The sequence below is a fragment of the Cyrtonyx montezumae genome, unplaced genomic scaffold, assembly GCF_038088225.1.
Source record: "Cyrtonyx montezumae isolate F1298 unplaced genomic scaffold, pur_monq_1.0 scaffold_48, whole genome shotgun sequence".
NCBI lineage: Eukaryota > Metazoa > Chordata > Aves > Galliformes > Odontophoridae > Cyrtonyx > Cyrtonyx montezumae.
Window position 1 is genome coordinate 908,721 of NW_027072054.1, and position 19,437 is coordinate 928,157.

The 19,437-nt window shown below is 48.8% G+C and overlaps 1 protein-coding gene and 1 gene segment (V, D, J or C); one reads left to right on the forward strand and one right to left on the reverse strand.

The window, feature by feature from the left end:
• Window positions 1-108: 108 nt before the first annotated feature.
• Window positions 109-2,984, reverse strand: LOC136055801 (T cell receptor alpha variable 4-like). The segment is given in 3 exon segments: window positions 109-204; window positions 2,480-2,763; window positions 2,942-2,984. Coding segments are annotated over 3 exon segments (423 nt in total).
• An 11,510-nt stretch (window positions 2,985-14,494) lies between these two features.
• On the forward strand, window positions 14,495-14,800 carry LOC136055802 (feather keratin Cos1-1/Cos1-3/Cos2-1-like). The gene has a single exon (XM_065747678.1). It carries the CDS (start codon window positions 14,495-14,497, stop codon window positions 14,798-14,800), a length of 306 nt encoding a protein of 101 aa, XP_065603750.1.
• Window positions 14,801-19,437: the final 4,637 nt, after the last annotated feature.

Sequence of the window (19,437 nt, forward strand, 5' to 3'; positions counted from 1 at the left end):
GGAGAGCCAAAACGTTTAGTCATCAGAGTGATTTGAGGAGGCAGAATAGGTCGAAGTATATCCTCGTTTACAGGAAGCCTTGAGTATCCAGCTGATATTTGAAGGAGCTTATCCTGAGGATGGAACTTCAAACAGCCCCACTGCACTGAACCCCACTGACATGACTTGCATACTCTGAACCTGAGCATACCTGAGTTGAGTCATCTGCCACACCAATCCAATTCAGCTCTACAAATGTCTGTACCATTCATAGCAACACTTTACAGAATCCTTCATTAGAGGATGGGCATGGCGTGAATCTGGAAATGAAAAGGTAGCACTGCAGGAAACCAAATCACTGCCCATATAATGAGAAGGGATAGCTTGCATTCAAGATTAGCTTCTCAGAAAATTATTGCCTGCGTCAGTTGTGCCTCTATAGCTGAAGCAATGAAGGACTAGTATAAAAGGCAGCCAAATTCCCACCTCTCCCATCCATTACTCTTGCTTACCTCTCGCTGGGAACCAGGTGAGTGTGAAGCCTTCCCTCCTCCTTTTGCTAAATGAGACTTTGCCTCAATAGGAATCTATTCAGGTAGTGGAGTTCCATGCCATGGGATTCAACGGAGGGGATAAAGTCTGCGTAGAGAGTGCTTGCGACTCAGCTCATATGGCTTTTAATTGATGCAGTCAAAGTGAGTCTGCCTGGGCTACATTGCTCTTTGTAGCACTGACATAGTGAATGAAGGGTTTTGACCTTCTTTCTCAGCCTTCTCCTCCAGCCTTAGCAGTTGTCTCAGCACCTTTGTGAGAAGCTACTCAAGCTGTGCTGAATATATCCTCATAAGTCTGCATAGAGAGTACTTGGGACACAGCTCTCTGTAGAGCCCTGGCATAATAAAGGAGTGTGACCTTTCTCACCCATCTTCTCCAGCCTTAGCAGTTGTCTTGCTATGTCTGTGAGAGGCTATTCAGACTGCCCCTCACATACCATCATACTCTACTTTCTTCTATCCCTCTCTCTCAGGTATAAACCCATTCCCAAGACATGTCCTGCTACACCCAGTGCGTGCCATGCCGGCCCTGCGGCCCAACCCCACTGGCCAGCAGCTGCAATGAGCCCTGTGTCAGACAGTGTCAGAACTCCAACGTCGTCATTGAGCCCTCTCCCGTGGTGGTGACCTTGCCCGGTCCCATCCTCAGCTCTTTCCCGCAGAACACTGTTGTGGGATCCTCCACCTCCGCTGCTGTTGGCAGCATCCTCAGCTCTGAGGGAGTGCCCATCACCTCGGGGGGGTTTGACTTGTCCGGTTTCGGCAGCCGCTACTGTGGCAGAAGGTGCCCAACGTACTAGTGCCACTGGCCATACTCCTGGAGAAATTCTTTGAAAAACTGGGAACGTGGCACTGGAACAAGAGGGAATCTACCAGCCACTGCTTTCAGAATTCCTGACTGTGCTCAGCTAATCCAGGATATGCTTAATGGAAACGGCAAGACAGGGCTTTCTGACAACCTGACTCATGTCTCTGCTTCTATTGCTCTACTCACTTACATATCTTTTTCTTCACTTTTAATTCTGTTCCATACTCCCCACCTCCCCTTTGTTACTGTGGTCTGTGAGGCTCCTCATAACAAACCAAATCCTCTGCCAGAAAGGCAGGCACTCAAAGCATGAACTCAAACATGAGGTCTGGCAAATCCTGTACTGTGGTGCCTCTACTCAGTGTGACCTGGTTTTCTTCTGTAACGGAAAAATTAAAAAAAAAATCATTAAAGATTTCTGCATCTCATTAGAGCTTTTGTTGTTACTTTTTCCATGTATCAACTCCACAGCTTACCGTGGAGAATAGCTTTGCGCTTTGTGGGTGTAAGTTGGGTGTTTCATGAGTCCCTTCTTAATTCACAGAAGAATGGGAGGTTGTGCTACACTGCAGTGGCTCCTCTCCTGGGACTGTCCATTGTGGATGAAAAAGATACCTCAGTGCAGCACATCAATTGGCTATCAGCCCTCATCCTGTTGCGTGTCTGTCCACATCAATCCTCTCTGAACATTCAAAGAGAAAACACAAACACTGCTGTGCTCACATGTCCAACTAGCAGTATCTGGGAGCCACGGCAGCAAAACACCTTGCAGGCTCATAGAAACGGTGCACCAACTGTTTTCATCAGTGATGCAGAAGGCAAGTAGGTGAGAAAACAGAACAGAACTGTGAGGATGCCCCACTGCTGCGAAACAATGCTCATGCTATCAGTTGGGCCATTCTGCCCACCTCATACATAGGTGTGTTTGATTCGTATTGGTCTCAATTAATCGCTGCCGCGGATACCGTGCTCATTTCTCTCGAGATCTCAGGGAGGTGCACCCCGCTCAGGACGGAGTTTGGCGGCCCTTGGAGGCAGCGCCCCCTGCGGGCCCGGACAGCACTGTGCCCCCGTTCTACCTCCGCCCGCCGCGGTTCGTGCTCGGCCGCAGCCCCGGCTCCGCTTCCCGTGGGTTCACGGCGCAGTAATACACCGCCGCGTCCCCGAGCCGTGGCCAGGAGAGCCACAGGGCGCTGGAGCGGCGGTCTGCCGACACCGACAGCCGCCCCGGCGGGTCCGGCACCTCCTTGGAGCCTTTAACGGCGCTCACAAGGAATACGGGGCCTCGGCCCGGGAACTGACGGTACCAGTGGATGTACTCGTTGGACTTTATGTTGGGGTGTGAGCAGGTGATGTTGATGCCGGTGCCCTCGCTGGTCTCTGCCGTCGGCTCCTGCTGCACCCGTGCTCTGCTCACAGCCACTGCCGAGAAGAAAAGAAGCAGTAAAATCAGAAAATTCCATTACTCCAACAGCAATTTCAGTGAAGAAGGGAAGAAGGGAGAGGACAGCAGACGCAAAGAAACCGGACAAACGGACGAGAACCCGGTCCCGGCCACCGCAGTCCCCGTCCCGGCCCCGCTGGTGGCAGCCCGACGCACCCAGGAGCACCGCGGCCAGTCCCGCGGCCCCACACCGCCGCATCCCGCCGCTCCGCCGCCCGCGCCGCGCTGTCCCGCCAGCCCCGGCTCTGCTCCGCCCGCTCCACCTCCTCCTCGAATCTGACGCCGCCGCCAGCTCCGCCCCGCGGGTCCTTCTCGCCCTACTCGCGAGGGGCCCTCTCGAGAGAGATTTTAAGTCCATCGCTCACTTTCGGATGTGTTGTAATGGCATGTAAAAATACGTGTTCCAAAACACACAAGAGTTCACATGAGGAAGGAGTGAATGGAGAACCGTTGGTCTGTAGTTCCCTGAATCCCCTTTCTTTCTCACGCTAACAATGTGTTTGATGCATATTTTTCTTTCTTAGCTGCTAAGGCCATCCCTCAACTGTCTTGTCTTGCCCCTGAGAGATAACAAATTGAAGCATCTCAATGACATCATCCAACCAAATGCCCTTGGATGTGTCCAAACCCTTCTCAAGAACACGAGTATATCCGACAGGATTAAGCTCTCCTCAAGGTTTTCTTCCTTTATGGGTTGTAATACATAATTTCCATGGGTTTTGTGAAAGTTACTCATAGACGTTGGAGTTCTGACTATAAGGCTGATAAAGAAGAAAAGGAACAAAATGTATTAATTACACTAGACATTTACTTCTCATTACAGCCCTTTTCTCATGGTCCCGTGGACACACAATCTCCTTAGCTTTCTTTTTGCTGCCACAGTGGACTTAAGGACACCTTTTTCATTATTGTTCCCTGGCTAGTTTTTAACTCTGGCTCATCTGTACTGTTCCTGGCTGCGCATGGGCAGTGCCATGGTTTTATGAATTTTGCTATCAGTATTCCATATCATAACATCATGTGGTGCACAGGAATTTAAGGAGTTCATGCTCTTGTTCCGTGTATTGTCATTAGTTATGGGTATCCCTGTATCAGAAGAGAACTGCATATCCCAGAGGACTTTTCACGCTCTCTTACCATTTTACATTCAGAGGAAAAGACAAAGCATTTCACAAGTCATGAGACCTCCCTCTTCTTTCACAGCTTGTCCCCCCAGTGTGTGTGGTGTTCTCTAACTGTTTCACCCTCAGCATTAGAGTAAGGCCTTTGGTTTTTGGACAAACTCCATCTCATCATATTTGATTTATTAGCCTCAATTTCTCTTATATCATATTGTGTTATCTTGCATTTCAATATCTTATTTAGTAAGTTAGTTCCATCCTCAGATCATTGCTGCTCTTTTGTTTTTAGGCTCATCTCCCTACCCTTTCCCTTTCCCCTTCTCCCTTTCCTGGGGAGAAGATTCATGGGTACCCCCACACACACAAATTTGCCAGAGAAACGGCTTGAACTGTCAATAAACCACTGGCAGGGAGCAGTGTCTTTGAGTTGCTCACAGTTCCCCTGCCTCTTTTCGTTTTCAGAAATCTCCAGAATTCCTGATGTCCAGCCATACTTCCCTTCTCTCATTTATTTGGGTTACCCAATACTACACTCGGGAAAACACAATGATATGCAGACAAGCATTTGGAGTCCTTCTGCAGCATTGCAGGTGTCAGTCCATGCCAAGGGAAACTAACAGCCTAGACTCAAACAGTTAAACTGCTACCAAAGAGTGGTGTCTCCTTCAAGCTTCACACAACATTTCTCCATCCTATAGTCATTAGGTTTGAGTTCAGGCATTTCTGATGAGCATCCCCAGTGGATCTTGTTTGTGATCTCTAGTGAGCAGGGAGGCTATACCTCCTCTGAATGTTTACGTCTGTGACTAAAGCAAGAGCCTCTTTCCTGTTCAAGGATATCACCATCTTCCAGCCTCAACCACCCTGACTGCCTCTCTCTATGAAATGTTTGCCATAACCACCACCTGCCGTGCCTTCCTTTCTTTGTGTTGTTCAGGTTTTAGTCTTAGACTCTGGGCACCCTTAAAGAACAGCTGAGCACCTGAGAAGCGCAGACATCCTGAAGGGATCTGGGTGTGCTGTCTGGCAACTGGCTCACTGAGGGCTGACGTTGTGTCCTGGCATCCAAGACGTCCAACACGTTTAGGATGCATTGAACACCCCATAGCCAACTGGTCAAAAGAGGTTATTCTGACAGTATATTTAGCTTTGATTTATCCTCACCTGGAATAATTTTTGCATTTCTGTGCTCCGCAACGAATAAATCGTTTGAAGGTGAAGAAGTGGCCAGAAGAGGGCAGCAGAGCTGGTACCGGGGTTGGAAGGCATATCCTGTGGGGAGAGCCACAGTTAGTGTATAGCCCATATCATGTCTTGCATGGGATGTCTTGCATTCAAGAGGAGCTTGTCAGAAAGTGATCTCTGCTACAAGGAATGCCTCTGGATATGGGTGAGGTTAGGTCCATTGTTAAAGGCAGTTCAGCTCTTGCTCTCTCATTCATTACTCTTGCGACCTTCTTTTATAGAACCAGGCAAGCATGAACTCCCTGCTTGTACCCCTCATTCTCTGTAAAGAGATCTCAGCACAGTGGACCTCTGATTTGCTATGAGTTCAGTTCTATGTCCAATCTTGGAGCTGCTTGTCATGGAAGAAGAAAATGGGGAGAAGAGGTGGCACAGAGGGAGGCTGGGCCTGTACCAAGCTAGGGCTTAAGCAGTAGCTAGATAGGATGTGATGGCTCTCTCTGGGTCCTGGCTTGGCTTGATCATAAAGCCATTGACCAACCCTGTAAGGATTCCAAAACCCTGCACTACATGTTCCTTGGTTTCTTCGGGTTGTGGCGAAGGGCTGCTTCCCAGGCATCCTCATTTTATGCTTCCTCCTGACCTGAGGGAATACAAGAAAGTATATTTAGAGCAGAAGCTGTGGAAAAGGATAAACAGCATGAGAATGAAAGGCTGGGAACCAAGCACACTTCCACAAGAGAAGGAATACAAGCTCAAGTGAGCTGTGGGATGGGAGACCCTAATTGGAGGAAGAGTTCATGGCTCAGAACGGACTCATGGAGCTGACCTTCAGCAGAGACTTTGCAGAACTAGGACGATACTGCAATCCAAAGTAACCTCCTCTGGGATGTGGTTTGCAGAACTCTTAACCGCTGGGAGTGATTTTAGAGTTGTTTTTTCTTGAGGTTTTCTGCCAATGTGCAGATTGTGTGCCATTTTCTATAGGCCCCTGTCTTAAGTGCTATAAAAATGAGGCTGTCTGGGTAATAAACAGAGCATTTGTAGTTAAACATATTGGTGCATGTCATGTCTCTGGCTGCTACATCCGACGACACTGACCCATTCTCCTAAGTGCACCTCTGACATCAAACCATATCCAGTTGAGACCAGAGCCAGCCATGCCAGTCCTGTGGCCAACCCCTCTAGCCAGCAGCTCCAATGATCACAGCATCAGGCAGTGCCAGAACCCCACCGCTGCCATCCAGCCATCCTTCCCATGGTGGTAACCCTACCCAAACCCATCCTTGGCTCCTTTCCACAGAACACCTCTGTGAGATACTCCATCTTCACTTCTGTTGGCAGCATCCTCAGCTGTCAGGGACTGTCCATCATCTCGTGGGGCTACTGTGGCATCCCCTCCTGTGTCTTCACAGGAGAGGTGCTCCAGTCTTCTGGTCATCCTGGTGGCTCTCCTTTGTATGCTGCTAGAGCTTGACATCTTTCTTGTGTTGAGAGCCACAGACTGGGATTCAGTACTCTAAATGGGGACAACAATTACCTCCCTCACCCTGCTGGGCACGTCTCTTTTGATGCTGCCCAGGATAACCTTGGTCTTCTGAGCTGCAAGTGCACACCACTGATTCCTGTTAACTTTTTCACTTACAAGGATCCCTAAGTCCTTCTTGGCAGGGCTGCTCTCAAGGAGTTCTTCTCTCAGACTGTATGCATACCTGGGGTTTCCCCAACACAAGAGCAACACCTTGCACTTGGCCTAGTTGAATCTCATTCACGTTCATATGAGCCCATCTTTCAAGGTTGATCAGGACCCTTTGGATGCCACCCCTTTCTTCTATCATATCAACTTCACCACTGAGAGTGGTTTCATTTGCAAACTTGCTGAGGGTGCACTCAATCCCAACAACTCTGTCCTGGGCAAATATGTTCAAGGGCACTGGTGCCAAGACAGAAACTTAAGGGGATGCCACTTGCCACTGGCCTCCACCTGGACATGGTGACAGAGGATAATAAAATAGATAGAGGATAACAAGAAAGGCCTTTTCCAGTATGTCAGCAGTAATTAGAAAGCTATTGAAAATCTGTGTCTCCTGCTAAATGTGGGGTTGTTCTGGGTCCGGTCCTATTCAATATCTTCATAAATGGCCTTGATGAAGGGAAAGAGTCTCCCCTCAGCTAGTTTGCTGATGATACAAAGCTGGGAGGAATGATTGACATGCCAGAAGTCTGTGCTGCCATTCAGAGAGACCCGGACAGGCTGGAGAATTGGGCAGAAAGGAACCAGATGAGATTTAAGAAGAGCAAGTGAATAGTCTTGCAGCTAGGGAGAAATAACTTCATGCACTGGTACACTTTTGAGAATGACCTGCTGGAGAGGAGCCCTGAGGAGAGGGACCTGGGTATCCTTGGACGTTAACAGGTTGGCTGTGAGCCAGCAGTGTGCCCTGGTGGCCAAGAAGGCCAATGGCATCCTGGGGTGTATTACAAGATGCGTGGCCAGCATGTCAAGGGAAGTGATCCTTCCCCTCTACTCTGTCCTTGCAAGGCCTTGCCTGGAGTACTGTGTCCGGTTCTGGCCTCCCTGGTACAAAAAGCACAGAGATCTCCTTGAAAGAGTCCAGCAGAGGGCTACAAAGATGATAAAAGGCATGGAATACGTCTCTTATGAGGGAACACTTAAAAATGGAAATGTTCCCTGTCTTCACTCACGGGAGATTGAGTAGGGCAACAAGAAAATTCACAAATCTCCTGCAATTCAGGAGGTTACGCTTTCACCTCTTCAAGGCTCTGCTTAGCGGAGTACCACGGAACAAAGCTCTGAAACAAGCTGGGACACAAGAAAGCCATTTTCTATTTAGGAATCACCTCTTCTGAGCTCAAGAGCACACCCCAGCAAATAGGAAGCCATGCAGAAAAGACAGAAGTCCTGCATGACTGAATAAGGAACTCCTGTCCAACCTCAAAAACAAAAAGGAAAACAGTCACTCTGTGCTCTGTAGCTTGCAAGATCACAAGTAGATTGTCCTGAAACCTACACAAAAGCAAATGGAGAATAGAGAGGTGATTGGTGATTGTTTGGAAGACGTCCTAATGGCTGAATCTTGCCTGGAAAAAGCGATGGCCTGGAATTTTGTTGGTGGGTTCCAGGGGTTTAGGGGATCTCACTCTCTCACTGCTGAAATGAACACCAGTAAGCCTTCCATGGCATGCAGGTGGAGTTTGTGAGATCTCTCCCTCCTCCATTAAATGTACCTGCTGTTGCTCAAAAGCTTGGTTTACTATCACAAGATAAGGAAATCAGTCTGGAGAAGTGTTGTCTCACATATGCAACGTGGCCTCCTCCAGTTGTTCCCTATCTACTGCCTCCTTTATAATCTTCTATCAAGTGTTTGGAACATTAACACGTTTGCTTCATCCTTGGGACGAAGCTATATCCCAATAGGAAACCCACACAAAGGGGAGAGCCAAAACGTTTAGTCATCAGAGTGATTTGAGGAGGCAGAATAGGTCGAAGTATATCCTCGTTTACAGGAAGCCTTGAGTATCCAGCTGATATTTGAAGGAGCTTATCCTGAGGATGGAACTTCAAACAGCCCCACTGCACTGAACCCCACTGACATGACTTGCATACTCTGAACCTGAGCATACCTGAGTTGAGTCATCTGCCACACCAATCCAATTCAGCTCTACAAATGTCTGTACCATTCATAGCAACACTTTACAGAATCCTTCATTAGAGGATGGGCATGGCATGAATCTGGAAATGAAAAGGTAGCACTGCAGGAAACCAAATCACTGCCCATATAATGAGAAGGGATAGCTTGCATTCAAGATTAGCTTCTCAGAAAATTATTGCCTGCGTCAGTTGTGCCTCTATAGCTGAAGCAATGAAGGACTAGTATAAAAGGCAGCCAAATTCCCACCTCTCCCATCCATTACTCTTGCTTACCTCTCGCTGGGAACCAGGTGAGTGTGAAGCCTTCCCTCCTCCTTTTGCTAAATGAGACTTTGCCTCAATAGGAATCTATTCAGGTAGTGGAGTTCCATGCCATGGGATTCAACGGAGGGGATAAAGTCTGCGTAGAGAGTGCTTGCGACTCAGCTCATATGGCTTTTAATTGATGCAGTCAAAGTGAGTCTGCCTGGGCTACATTGCTCTTTGTAGCACTGACATAGTGAATGAAGGGTTTTGACCTTCTTTCTCAGCCTTCTCCTCCAGCCTTAGCAGTTGTCTCAGCACCTTTGTGAGAAGCTACTCAAGCTGTGCTGAATATATCCTCATAAGTCTGCATAGAGAGTACTTGGGACACAGCTCTCTGTAGAGCCCTGGCATAATAAAGGAGTGTGACCTTTCTCACCCATCTTCTCCAGCCTTAGCAGTTGTCTTGCTATGTCTGTGAGAGGCTATTCAGACTGCCCCTCACATACCATCATACTCTACTTTCTTCTATCCCTCTCTCTCAGGTATAAACCCATTCCCAAGACATGTCCTGCTACACCCAGTGCGTGCCATGCCGGCCCTGCGGCCCAACCCCACTGGCCAGCAGCTGCAATGAGCCCTGTGTCAGACAGTGTCAGAACTCCAACGTCGTCATTGAGCCCTCTCCCGTGGTGGTGACCTTGCCCGGTCCCATCCTCAGCTCTTTCCCGCAGAACACTGTTGTGGGATCCTCCACCTCCGCTGCTGTTGGCAGCATCCTCAGCTCTGAGGGAGTGCCCATCACCTCGGGGGGTTTTGACTTGTCTGGTTTCAGCAGCCGCTACTGTGGCAGAAGTTGCCCAACGTACTAGTGCCACTGGCCATACTCCTGGAGAAATTCTTTGAAAAACTGGGAACGTGGCACTGGAACAAGAGGGAATCTACCAGCCACTGCTTTCAGAATTCCTGACTGTGCTCAGCTAATCCAGGATATGCTTAATGGAAACGGCAAGACAGGGCTTTCTGACAACCTGACTCATGTCTCTGCTTCTATTGCTCTACTCACTTACATATCTTTTTCTTCACTTTTAATTCTGTTCCATACCCCCCAACTCCCCTGTGTTCCTGTGGTCTGTGAGGCTCCTCAGAACCAACCACATCCTTTGCCAGAAAGGCAGGCACTCAACGCATGAACTCAAACATGAGGTCTGGCAAATCCTGTACTGCGGTTCCTCTACTCAGTGTGACCTGGTTTTCCTCTGTAAATATTCATTAAAGATTTCTGCATCTCATTAGAGCTTTTGTTGTTACTTTTTCCATGTATCAACTCCACAGCTTACCGTGGAGAATAGCTTTGCTCTAGGTGGGTGTAAGTTGGGTGTTTCATGAGTCCCTTCTTAATTCGCAGAAGAATGGGAGGTTGTGCTACACTGCAGTGGCTCCTCTCCTGGGACTGTCCATTGTGGATGAAAAAGATACCTCTCAGTGCAGCACATCAATTGGCTATCAGCCCTCATCCTGTTGCGTGTCTGTCCACATCAATCCTCTCTGAACATTCAAAGAGAAAACACAAACACTGCTGTGCTCACATGTCCAACTAGCAGTATCTGGGAGCCACGGCAGCAAAACACCTTGCAGGCTCATAGAAACGGTGCACCAACTGTTTTCATCAGTGATGCAGAAGGCAAGTAGGTGAGAAAACAGAAAAGAATTGTGAGGATGCCCCACTGCTGCGAAACAATGCTCATGCTATCAGTTGGGCCATTCTGCCCACCTCATACATAGGTGTGTTTGATTCGTATTGGTCTCAATTAATCGCTGCCGCGGATACCGTGCTCATTTCTCTCGAGATCTCAGGGAGGTGCACCCCGATCAGGACGGAGTTTGGCGGCCCTTGGAGGCAGCGCCCCCTGCGGGCCCGGACAGCACTGTGCCCCCGTTCTACCTCCGCCCGCCGCGGTTCGTGCCCGGCCACAGCCCCTGCTCCTCACCCCGTGCTACCAACGCGCAGTAATACACCGCCGCGTCCCCGAGCCGTGGCCAGGAGAGCCACAGGGCGCTGGAGCGGCGGTCTGCCGACACCGACAGCCGCCCCGGCGGGTCTGGCATCTCCTTGGAGCCCTTAAAGGCACTGACAAGGAATGCGGGGCCTCGGCCCGGGAACTGACGGTACCAGTGGATGTAGTCGTTGGGCTGTATGTTTGGGTGTGAGCAGGTGATGTTGATGCCGGTGCCCTCGCTGGTCTGTGCCGACGGCTCCTGCTGCACCTGGGCTCTGCTCACAGCCACTGCCGAGAAGAAAAGAAGCAGTAAAATCAGAAAATTCCATTTCAGAATAATTGTAAAAAAGAGAAAATTCCATTCCGCCGGCGTCAGCCCTGCGCACCCAGGAGCACCGCAGCCAGCCCCGCGGCCCCGCACCGCCGCATCCCGTCGCTCTGCTGCTCCTGCCAGCCCCGGCTCTGCTTCACCCCGAATCTGCCGTCGCCTTCAGCTCCGCCCCGGGGGTGCGCCCTTCGCCGTTTCTCGGGGGCTTGTCTGAGCTGTTCTAGGCGAATCGCTGTCTTTCGGATGTGTAGGAATGGCATCTAAAGGAATCTGCTGCAAAACACATCGTTGAAGAAGGAGTGAACGGGTTGCATCATTTCAGTAGTTCCCGAGTCCTGCCTTCTAAAGATACGTTTGTTGTATGTTGTTCTATCGTTGCTGTGTGCACTGTTCCTCATCTGTCTTGACCCCTGAATGCTGACAGAGAGCGGCACCACAATCACATCTCTCAACCAAATGCCCCTGGATGCATCTCACCTCATCTCAAGGGTACAAGCAAGTCCAACTGTGTTATGTGCCTCATACTGTTTCCTTTCTTCATAGCAAGTGCTGCTTCATTGCCGTGAATTCGGTGAATAAGCTGAGACAACGTGTTGGTCTTACTCAAAGACTCAACATGAAAACAGAGGAAAAATAAGCATTAATTGTGTTTGATATTTACTTCTCAACGTTTTACACATTTCGTGGTCCACTGGGTATACCAGCTCCTTTGCTTGCACACCGGAGTGGGCTTGTCTTGTGCTTTGAGGAGGCTGTCTTCAAAGATGAGCAAGATCTCCTGCACTGTTTCCCCTCCAGGGCACTTTCCATCTTCTGACACCTGGCTTCCTGAAGAACATAAGATTTACATTTTGAAGTCTACAATTGCAGTTCTGCCCTTGGTAAGTCCTCTCAGGGTCTTAAGCTGCACAGACTCATGGTCACTGCAGCCAAGGCTATCCCTTTATCCATACAATAATCCTCCTTTTTTGTGAGGAAGAATTTCAATAGACAGCCTCCCTTAATCAGTTCCTCAGCTATCTGGACTTAGAAATTGTCTTCCTTGGATTTCAGAAATGTCCACAAAAATAGTTGCAAATCCACAACTATCAACAATCCAGAGAGCTGCAGCATTAACTCTTTAACTCGAAGTGCCTTTATACTACTTCTATGTACTGCTACTATTAATTCCTTAATGAATATAGCTTCTATGTTTGGAGTGTATTATGGAATGCTAGAAAATGAATGCTGTGAATTCAATTTACGTGTAAGGTGGGAACCCCCTGCTTTTGGGTGGTGCCATGAAGGTCAGGAGTACCTGAGGTCTCCCCCTACAAAGTGGGAACAACCTCTCCACAGTCACTCAGTGGAAGGGGGTTGTCAGGTCTCTAAAGTGGACCTGAGCCCAGAGAGACAAATGTGTGCGTGATGGAACATACTCTTGAATTTCACACACTTCCCAGTGACCCTTGTGGAAGAACAGCCTCCTTCTGACATTGTCACAGCAGGCTTTGGGGTGTCTGGCAATGAACCAGATGTCCCTTAAAATCTGGATGCATTTCCTGGGTACCCTGACTCAAATTCCAGTGAGGGACACAGAGGTGCTGGTGGATGATGACCAAAGGACGCTTTACCAGTTTGGCACAGAGGCTTTCCTCCTTCCAATGGCACGACAAGAGAAGGACCCATGCTGCTCTGGTTTGTTGTTGCTTCTGCCCAAGCTTTCATTCCTGGCATGAATCTGCACCAGGCCTATGAGAAGGTGTGCCGCTGGTTTCAGTAGGGGGGACACATGTCCTGCCCTATACAGCAACGAGACTGCATTGGAGGCATGTTTACTGAGCAGTGGGTTCACATAAGGTGGGCAGGACTTCTCAACCTTTCTCTGTGTACATTAAGCTAACCCCACCCTTTGGAACTACTTAGTCTTGAGGAGAGCTGTTCTTTCCTGGCCTGGAGAGACAGGGAGGGGTGAACATCACCCTTCTAAAACATGCTCAGTATTACTATGGGGAATTAATCTCAGGATCATAACTAGTGTGAGGCGGCCGTCCTTGAAGCGCGAGATCGGCAGTATTAAAGGGTGACAGTTTTAGGCTTTGAAAAGAAAAAGAGACTGAAGATACCAACGTTTTCATTTCTGTGCCTGCGCTGGGAAGCATCTCTGCCAGGTTTGATCTGAGGTTGTTCAGCTATGCTCAGGCTTCTTCTGGACACGGCTTGTCTCTGGAGTCCATGGACAGAGCAGTAGAGAGCGGCCCTGATGTGACCAGAAAACGTGTTGTTCTGTGGGACACACAAGTCACATGAACACTCACCTACTCATGAATACGTGCAGAATCATGCAAACATCTATACCCACAGGCACTTGCATAAATCTAGCACGCAGGCTCTAGCTGTTTCATGCCGATATCCTACTAAGGAGGCTGATATCTTTTCACTTTGCTGGATTCTTCCAGCACGTGAGGTGAGTGTTCTGCCCACGCTGATGCATACTGCCTGGAAACGCATGGGCCTTTCTTTCTGCCACTCCAAAGATGACTTTTGGGAGGAATGGGAATGAAATAAATCAGGATGTGAAAAGTAGCAGCACAGGAAACCAACACAGAGACCATATCATTAGCTGGGATGTTTTGCATTCAAGAGGATCTTGTCAGAAAATAATCACTACTGCAAGAGATGCCTCTGGAAGTGGGGCAGCTGGAGTCCATTATAAAAGCCAAGCCAGCTCCTTGCCTTCTCATTCGCTTCTCTTGCCTCCTTCTTCTTGGGATCAAGGTGAGTGTGAAGCCCCTTCTTGTGCTCTTCATTCTCCTAACAGAGTTCTGAGCTCAGTGGAACTCTCAGCTGCTTTTAGCTGTTTTCCATGCCTGGCTCTACTTTTCATGAGAGAGAGAAGTGGGGAGAATGTTTCTCATGGATGAAGGCCGGGCCTGTAAGGAGGTGGCTTGCAGGCTAGCGTCTAGGCAGTAACTGGGTAGGTATCAGTGGTGTTACTCGGCTCTACCAAAAGGGAAGCAAGAATCCCTTGTACATTTGTGAATGGTCTTCAGCTCCCAGCACTGCATGAGCACTGATTCCATCATAGTGTGGTGATGGGCTGCTTCACATAAGTCAACATAGTTTTATTCCTTGTTTGCTCTTCCTCCTCCTCTGCTAGGTGAACTGCATCCTCGAGACATGTCCTGCTGTGACCAGTGCGTGCCATGCCGGCCCTGTGGCCCCACCCCTCTGGCCAGCAGCTGCAATGAGCCCTGTGTCAGGCAGTGCCAGAACTCCACCATCGTTATCCAGCCCTCTCCCGTGGTGGTGACCCTGCCCGGACCCATCCTCAGCTCCTTCCCGCAGAACACCGCCGTGGGATCCTCCACCTCCGCTGCTGTTGGCAGCATCCTCAGCTCTGAGGGAGTGCCCATTACCTCTGGGGGCCTTGACCTCTCCTGCATTTCCAACCGCTACTGTGGCAGAAGGTGCAACCCCTGCTAAAGATGCAGGACACTCACCCAGACAAAGACACCTAGGAACACTGAGGATGGCACTTGTCAGAGCTACTAATGTTGTGATGCTGATTTTCCCCAGCAAGACAGATCCCATTATGGCACCTCTGTCAGCACCGAGGAAGTCTACTGACCAACATTTTTACTCACTCTTCCTATCTCATATCATTGTTGTCTTTTCCCTTTAGAGATCACTGTTAGTACCTGCCCAAATGAGCGCTGAGTGACCTGCTTGACCCTCTACAACACTGGCCTGGGTGGTAGGGCTCAGTGGCAATGCAAAGAGGAACAGATTATACAGCAGCCCTTGCTGCTGGCTGCACTCAGAGTATCCACTTGGAGCGACTTCATTTCCTTCCTCAGGCTCAATAAACATTTCCTGCATCCTTTATTCTGACCGCCCATGCTTTTTTTTTTTTTTTTCTTTTCTTTTTCTTTTTCCGAATGCTTATATGTGATCAAACGATTAAATTTGTTGATGATGGTGAAGGAATTGAGTGCACCTTCAGTAAATTTGTGAAAGACACCTAGTGGTTTAAAAAAGTTAATCTTCCTGAATTTACTACTGTGGGACCCGGACAGCCTCAAACACTGTGCTGGAGCTAACTGTGTGATCTTTAACAATACCATGTGCCAAACCCAGCTCTTTGGTTACAACAACTCATGCATGGCTACTGGTTTGGGGTGGAGCTGCTGGAAAAGTGCACAGAGGAAAAGGATCTGGTTGTGTTGATTGACAGCCAACTGAACATGAACCAGCAGTGTGCTCAGGCTGCTAAGAAGGCCAGAAGCATCCTGGCTTGTATCAGAAATAGCATAAGCAGTGGAACAATAGATGTGATCATGCCCCTGTACTCGGCTAAGGCAAGGCTCCACCTTGAGCACTGTATTAATTTTTGGCCCCTCATTACGAGGAAGTCCTTCAAGTCGTGGAGCATGTCCTCAGAAGGGCGATGAGGCTGTGAAGTCTTATGACAAACAGCTGAGTGCACTGAGATGATTCTGAAGAACAGGAGGTTCTAGAGTGACTATACCTCTTTCTGCACTTTCCAGAAAAGTGGTCATAGAATGTTGAAATATAAAAATGTTGGCCTCTTTTCCCAGGTAATTAGCAATAAGACAAGATGTAATGACTTCAGTCAGAAACACCAGTCTCCTTCTTCCCCTAGTGAGTGCCAGAAATACAGTCACAAAACAAAGCAGAACCCCAGAGTGGAAGAGCCAGACATGTGGCCAGGGAGGACCCAAGGTCACTGGAGATATTGACAATGAGGGGAACAGAATAGTCTGAGCACCAGGACAGCAGTTCACAACAGCAGGACAGCAGTTTCACAGGGAATCTTCTCTGACGAGATCTCTCCTTCCCAATTCCAGTATGATTGGCTGAATTTCCATACTTCATTGGGCTGCTTGAACATTTCGTGGTATGATGGAGCACACTTTACGAAGAGTGGATGAAGAACTGTGTGTTCCGGTTAGCCTGGAGTCTTAAGGGTGCATGGTGTAATTTCCTGACCCCATATGTACGACAGCTGTAGACAGAAGCCCATGGTATGTCCTTGCTCCATCTCTTCTGGGCCAGAGCATCGAGGCAGCAGGGCCAAAGGAGTCTGAAGGGAAGTGGCTGAGGGAGTCTGAAGAGAATGTGTGCGTGGTGTTGCTTACGGCCACAGTACATTCCGTGGAAGAAGGCTGGCAAATGCCAAACCATTTTGTCTAGGCATGTTTTTTAAGGGAAAGATTTTCAAAGCATAGCAAGATCATGTTTTTCCTCCACAAGGATGATGTAAATTGATACTGGAGATCCCCACTCTCCCTCAGGGTGTGTGCAAATCCATTCCGATCTCCTGCTCTTAATCCAAACCAAAGCAGTGTGGAAGAGCTGCTGCTGGGAGGTCTTAGGTTGCATTTGGGGGACGATGGCAGGGCCAGATTGGGACAGTGTCCCAGAGGCCAGGCTCAGCATCACTGTAGAAATGGACAATGATATTCCTGCTGCAATGCAAAATATTGTGTATGCCAATCAGAGGGCAACAGTGAGAAGATTAGGTATTCAGTAATACTCAGATGACTGTACCTTTCACCAGGAAACACAAATGTTTCTCCTGATGACATAAAAATTCTCCAGAGTTTTTGGAACAACTGTATAGCAGATCTCCATGAAGATGAAGTTGTTGAGGAAGATGCAGATTGGCATCCTCAGGTGCCTTTCACTTCCCACAGTGACAAAGGTGAGGCCATTCCCATCAAGATTAGGAGACACTTGGGAAAGATAACGACAAACAGGAACATGTGCCAGCTGGGGCACTCTGTTTAAGCCCAAGAGAATCAATTTGGTCACCTTTCTGTCCTTCTAAAAAAGATAGGAAATGAAAAAGAAGCATTAAAGGAATCAGCCACACAGCCCATGTCATCGTCTGCTTTCTATTCATCACAAGCACCTTAGAAAAATGTCACATTCATGAAGGCTGTGTCTGGTCCTGGGGAAGCACAGGGTCACCATGAAAGGCAGCCTGATTCCTTGGCCGTCTAATCTTTGTGTCTCTTTCATTTTTACTTGGGAATCGTGTGAGCCTGAAGCCCTTCTCCCACATCCTTTTCTGATTATGCCAATAACTTGTGTGCTGGGTTCTGGTGCTGCTTCTTACAGGATGAGGAGGAAAGGAGGAGGACTGACACAGTCTATGTGGGGCTTGGTGGAGTCGGATTTTCAACTAATACAGAGACAGCAGCCTTCTTTTGTCTGGCTTCTCTTTTCAGATCATCTCTGGATGAAGCAAAGACAGCAATTTGTCACTTTCTGCAGTTGGCTGGTGAATCCAGACAGCCAAGATGGTACACTGGTGTGCTCATGGGAAGGTGATGAACTTCTACTTACACATCCCTGTGTTCTGTTTCCTCCCTGCAGTCTCTCCCATTTACAACTTCATCCCTCATCCATGTCCTGCTATGACCAGTCTCTGCCATGCCCAATGCTTGCCATGCCAGCCTTGTGGTCTGACACTGCTGCTCAAAAGCTGCAAAGATGCACTGCCAGAACTCCAGTCATTGCTGTGAATCCACCTGTTATAGTGGTCCTGTCTGACCCCATCCACAGCTCCTTTCTGCAGAGCACTGTTGTGGGATCCTCCACCTCTGCTGCCTTTGGCAGCATCCTCAGCAGTCATGGAGTCCCCACCACCTCTGTGTGCTGTGATCTCTCCTGCATTGCCTGATGCTACTGCAGCAGATGTTTCCAAACTTGTGCTAAAGCTACTGAGTGGAGCCCAGCCCAGGTCCCCTAAAAATCCAGAAGATGATGCTGGACTGATGATTGAGATCCTGGCCATAGATGCCTGAAAGGCTGTGTCCGGTGCTCTCTTCTAACAGAAGGGCAGCTGGGCTCTCTGAAAACATGACCGAAGCCCAATTTCCCTGTCTTCTGCTCTCTCTTCCCTCTTCCCTTTCTGCAGTCCCTGTAGGTCTCAAGACCACAAAAGCCTTGCCAGGGTTCTGCTGGCTTCTCTCCCTTTGTGGGGCAGGCAGATAGGTTTTTTGTTAGGATCTCAGCAACAGATGATGGGCACAAACTTCTGTCAGCTCCTGGTTACTGTCTGTACTGACAATGTTCTCTCTAAGTGAGATCATTTTTCTCTTAAGTGTCCTTACAGTTGTCTTCTTCCCAAACTCTACCTCCACATGAACGTTGTGGGAATAAAAGAAAGTGTATTTAGTGCAGAAGCTGTGGAAAAGGATAAACAGCATGAGAATGAAAGGCTGAGAACCAAGGACACTTCCAGATGAAAAGGAAAGCAAGTTCAAGTAAGCTGTGGGATGGCAGACCCTAATTGGAGGAAGAGTGCATGGCTTGGAATGACTCATGGTGCTGACCTTCAGCAGAGAGTCAGCAGAACTAGGACGATATCACAATCAGAAGTTGCCATCTCCAGGATGTGTTTTGCAGAACTGTTAACTGCCGGGAGTGTTTTTGTGGAGGCTCTCTACCAATGATTGTGTGGATCAATGACATCATCCAACCAAATGCCCTTGGATGTGTCCAAACCCTTCTCAAGAACACAAGTATGTCTGTCAGGATTAAGCTCTCCTCAAGGTTTTCTTCCTTTATGGCGTGTAATACATAATTTCCATGGGTTTTATGAAAGTTACTCATAGACGTTGGAGTTCTGACTATAAGGCTGATAAAGAAAAAAAGGAACAAAAAGTATTAATTACGCTAGACATTTACTTCTCATTACAGCCCTTTTCTCAGGGTCCCATGGACATACAGTCTCCTTAGCTTTCTTTTTACACCTCCCCTCCCCTCCCCTCCCCTCCCCTCCCCTCCCCTCCCCTCCCCTCCCCTCCCCTCCCCTCCCCTCCCCTCCCCTCCCCTCCCCTCCCCTCCCCTCCCCTCCCCTCCCCTCCCCTCCCCTCCCCTCCCCTCCCCTCCCCTCCCCTCCCCTCCCCTCCCCTCACAGCTGTAGGACCCGGAAGACAGACATGGACAGAATCTATTGGATACCTGAATGACAGTGATGTCCTATGCCCACTTATGCATCAGTGATAGAAAAAGTGCTTGAACTTTGTGCAAAATTGAGATGCCCCAACCCCCACCCTACCAACTTGCAATGCTGCACGTGCTCCTAT

What these genes read in the sequence shown, in the direction of transcription:
- LOC136055802 (XM_065747678.1), top strand. Translation starts at nt 14,495, where the DNA reads ATGTCCTGCTGTGACCAGTGCGTGCCATGCCGGCCCTGTGGCCCCACC.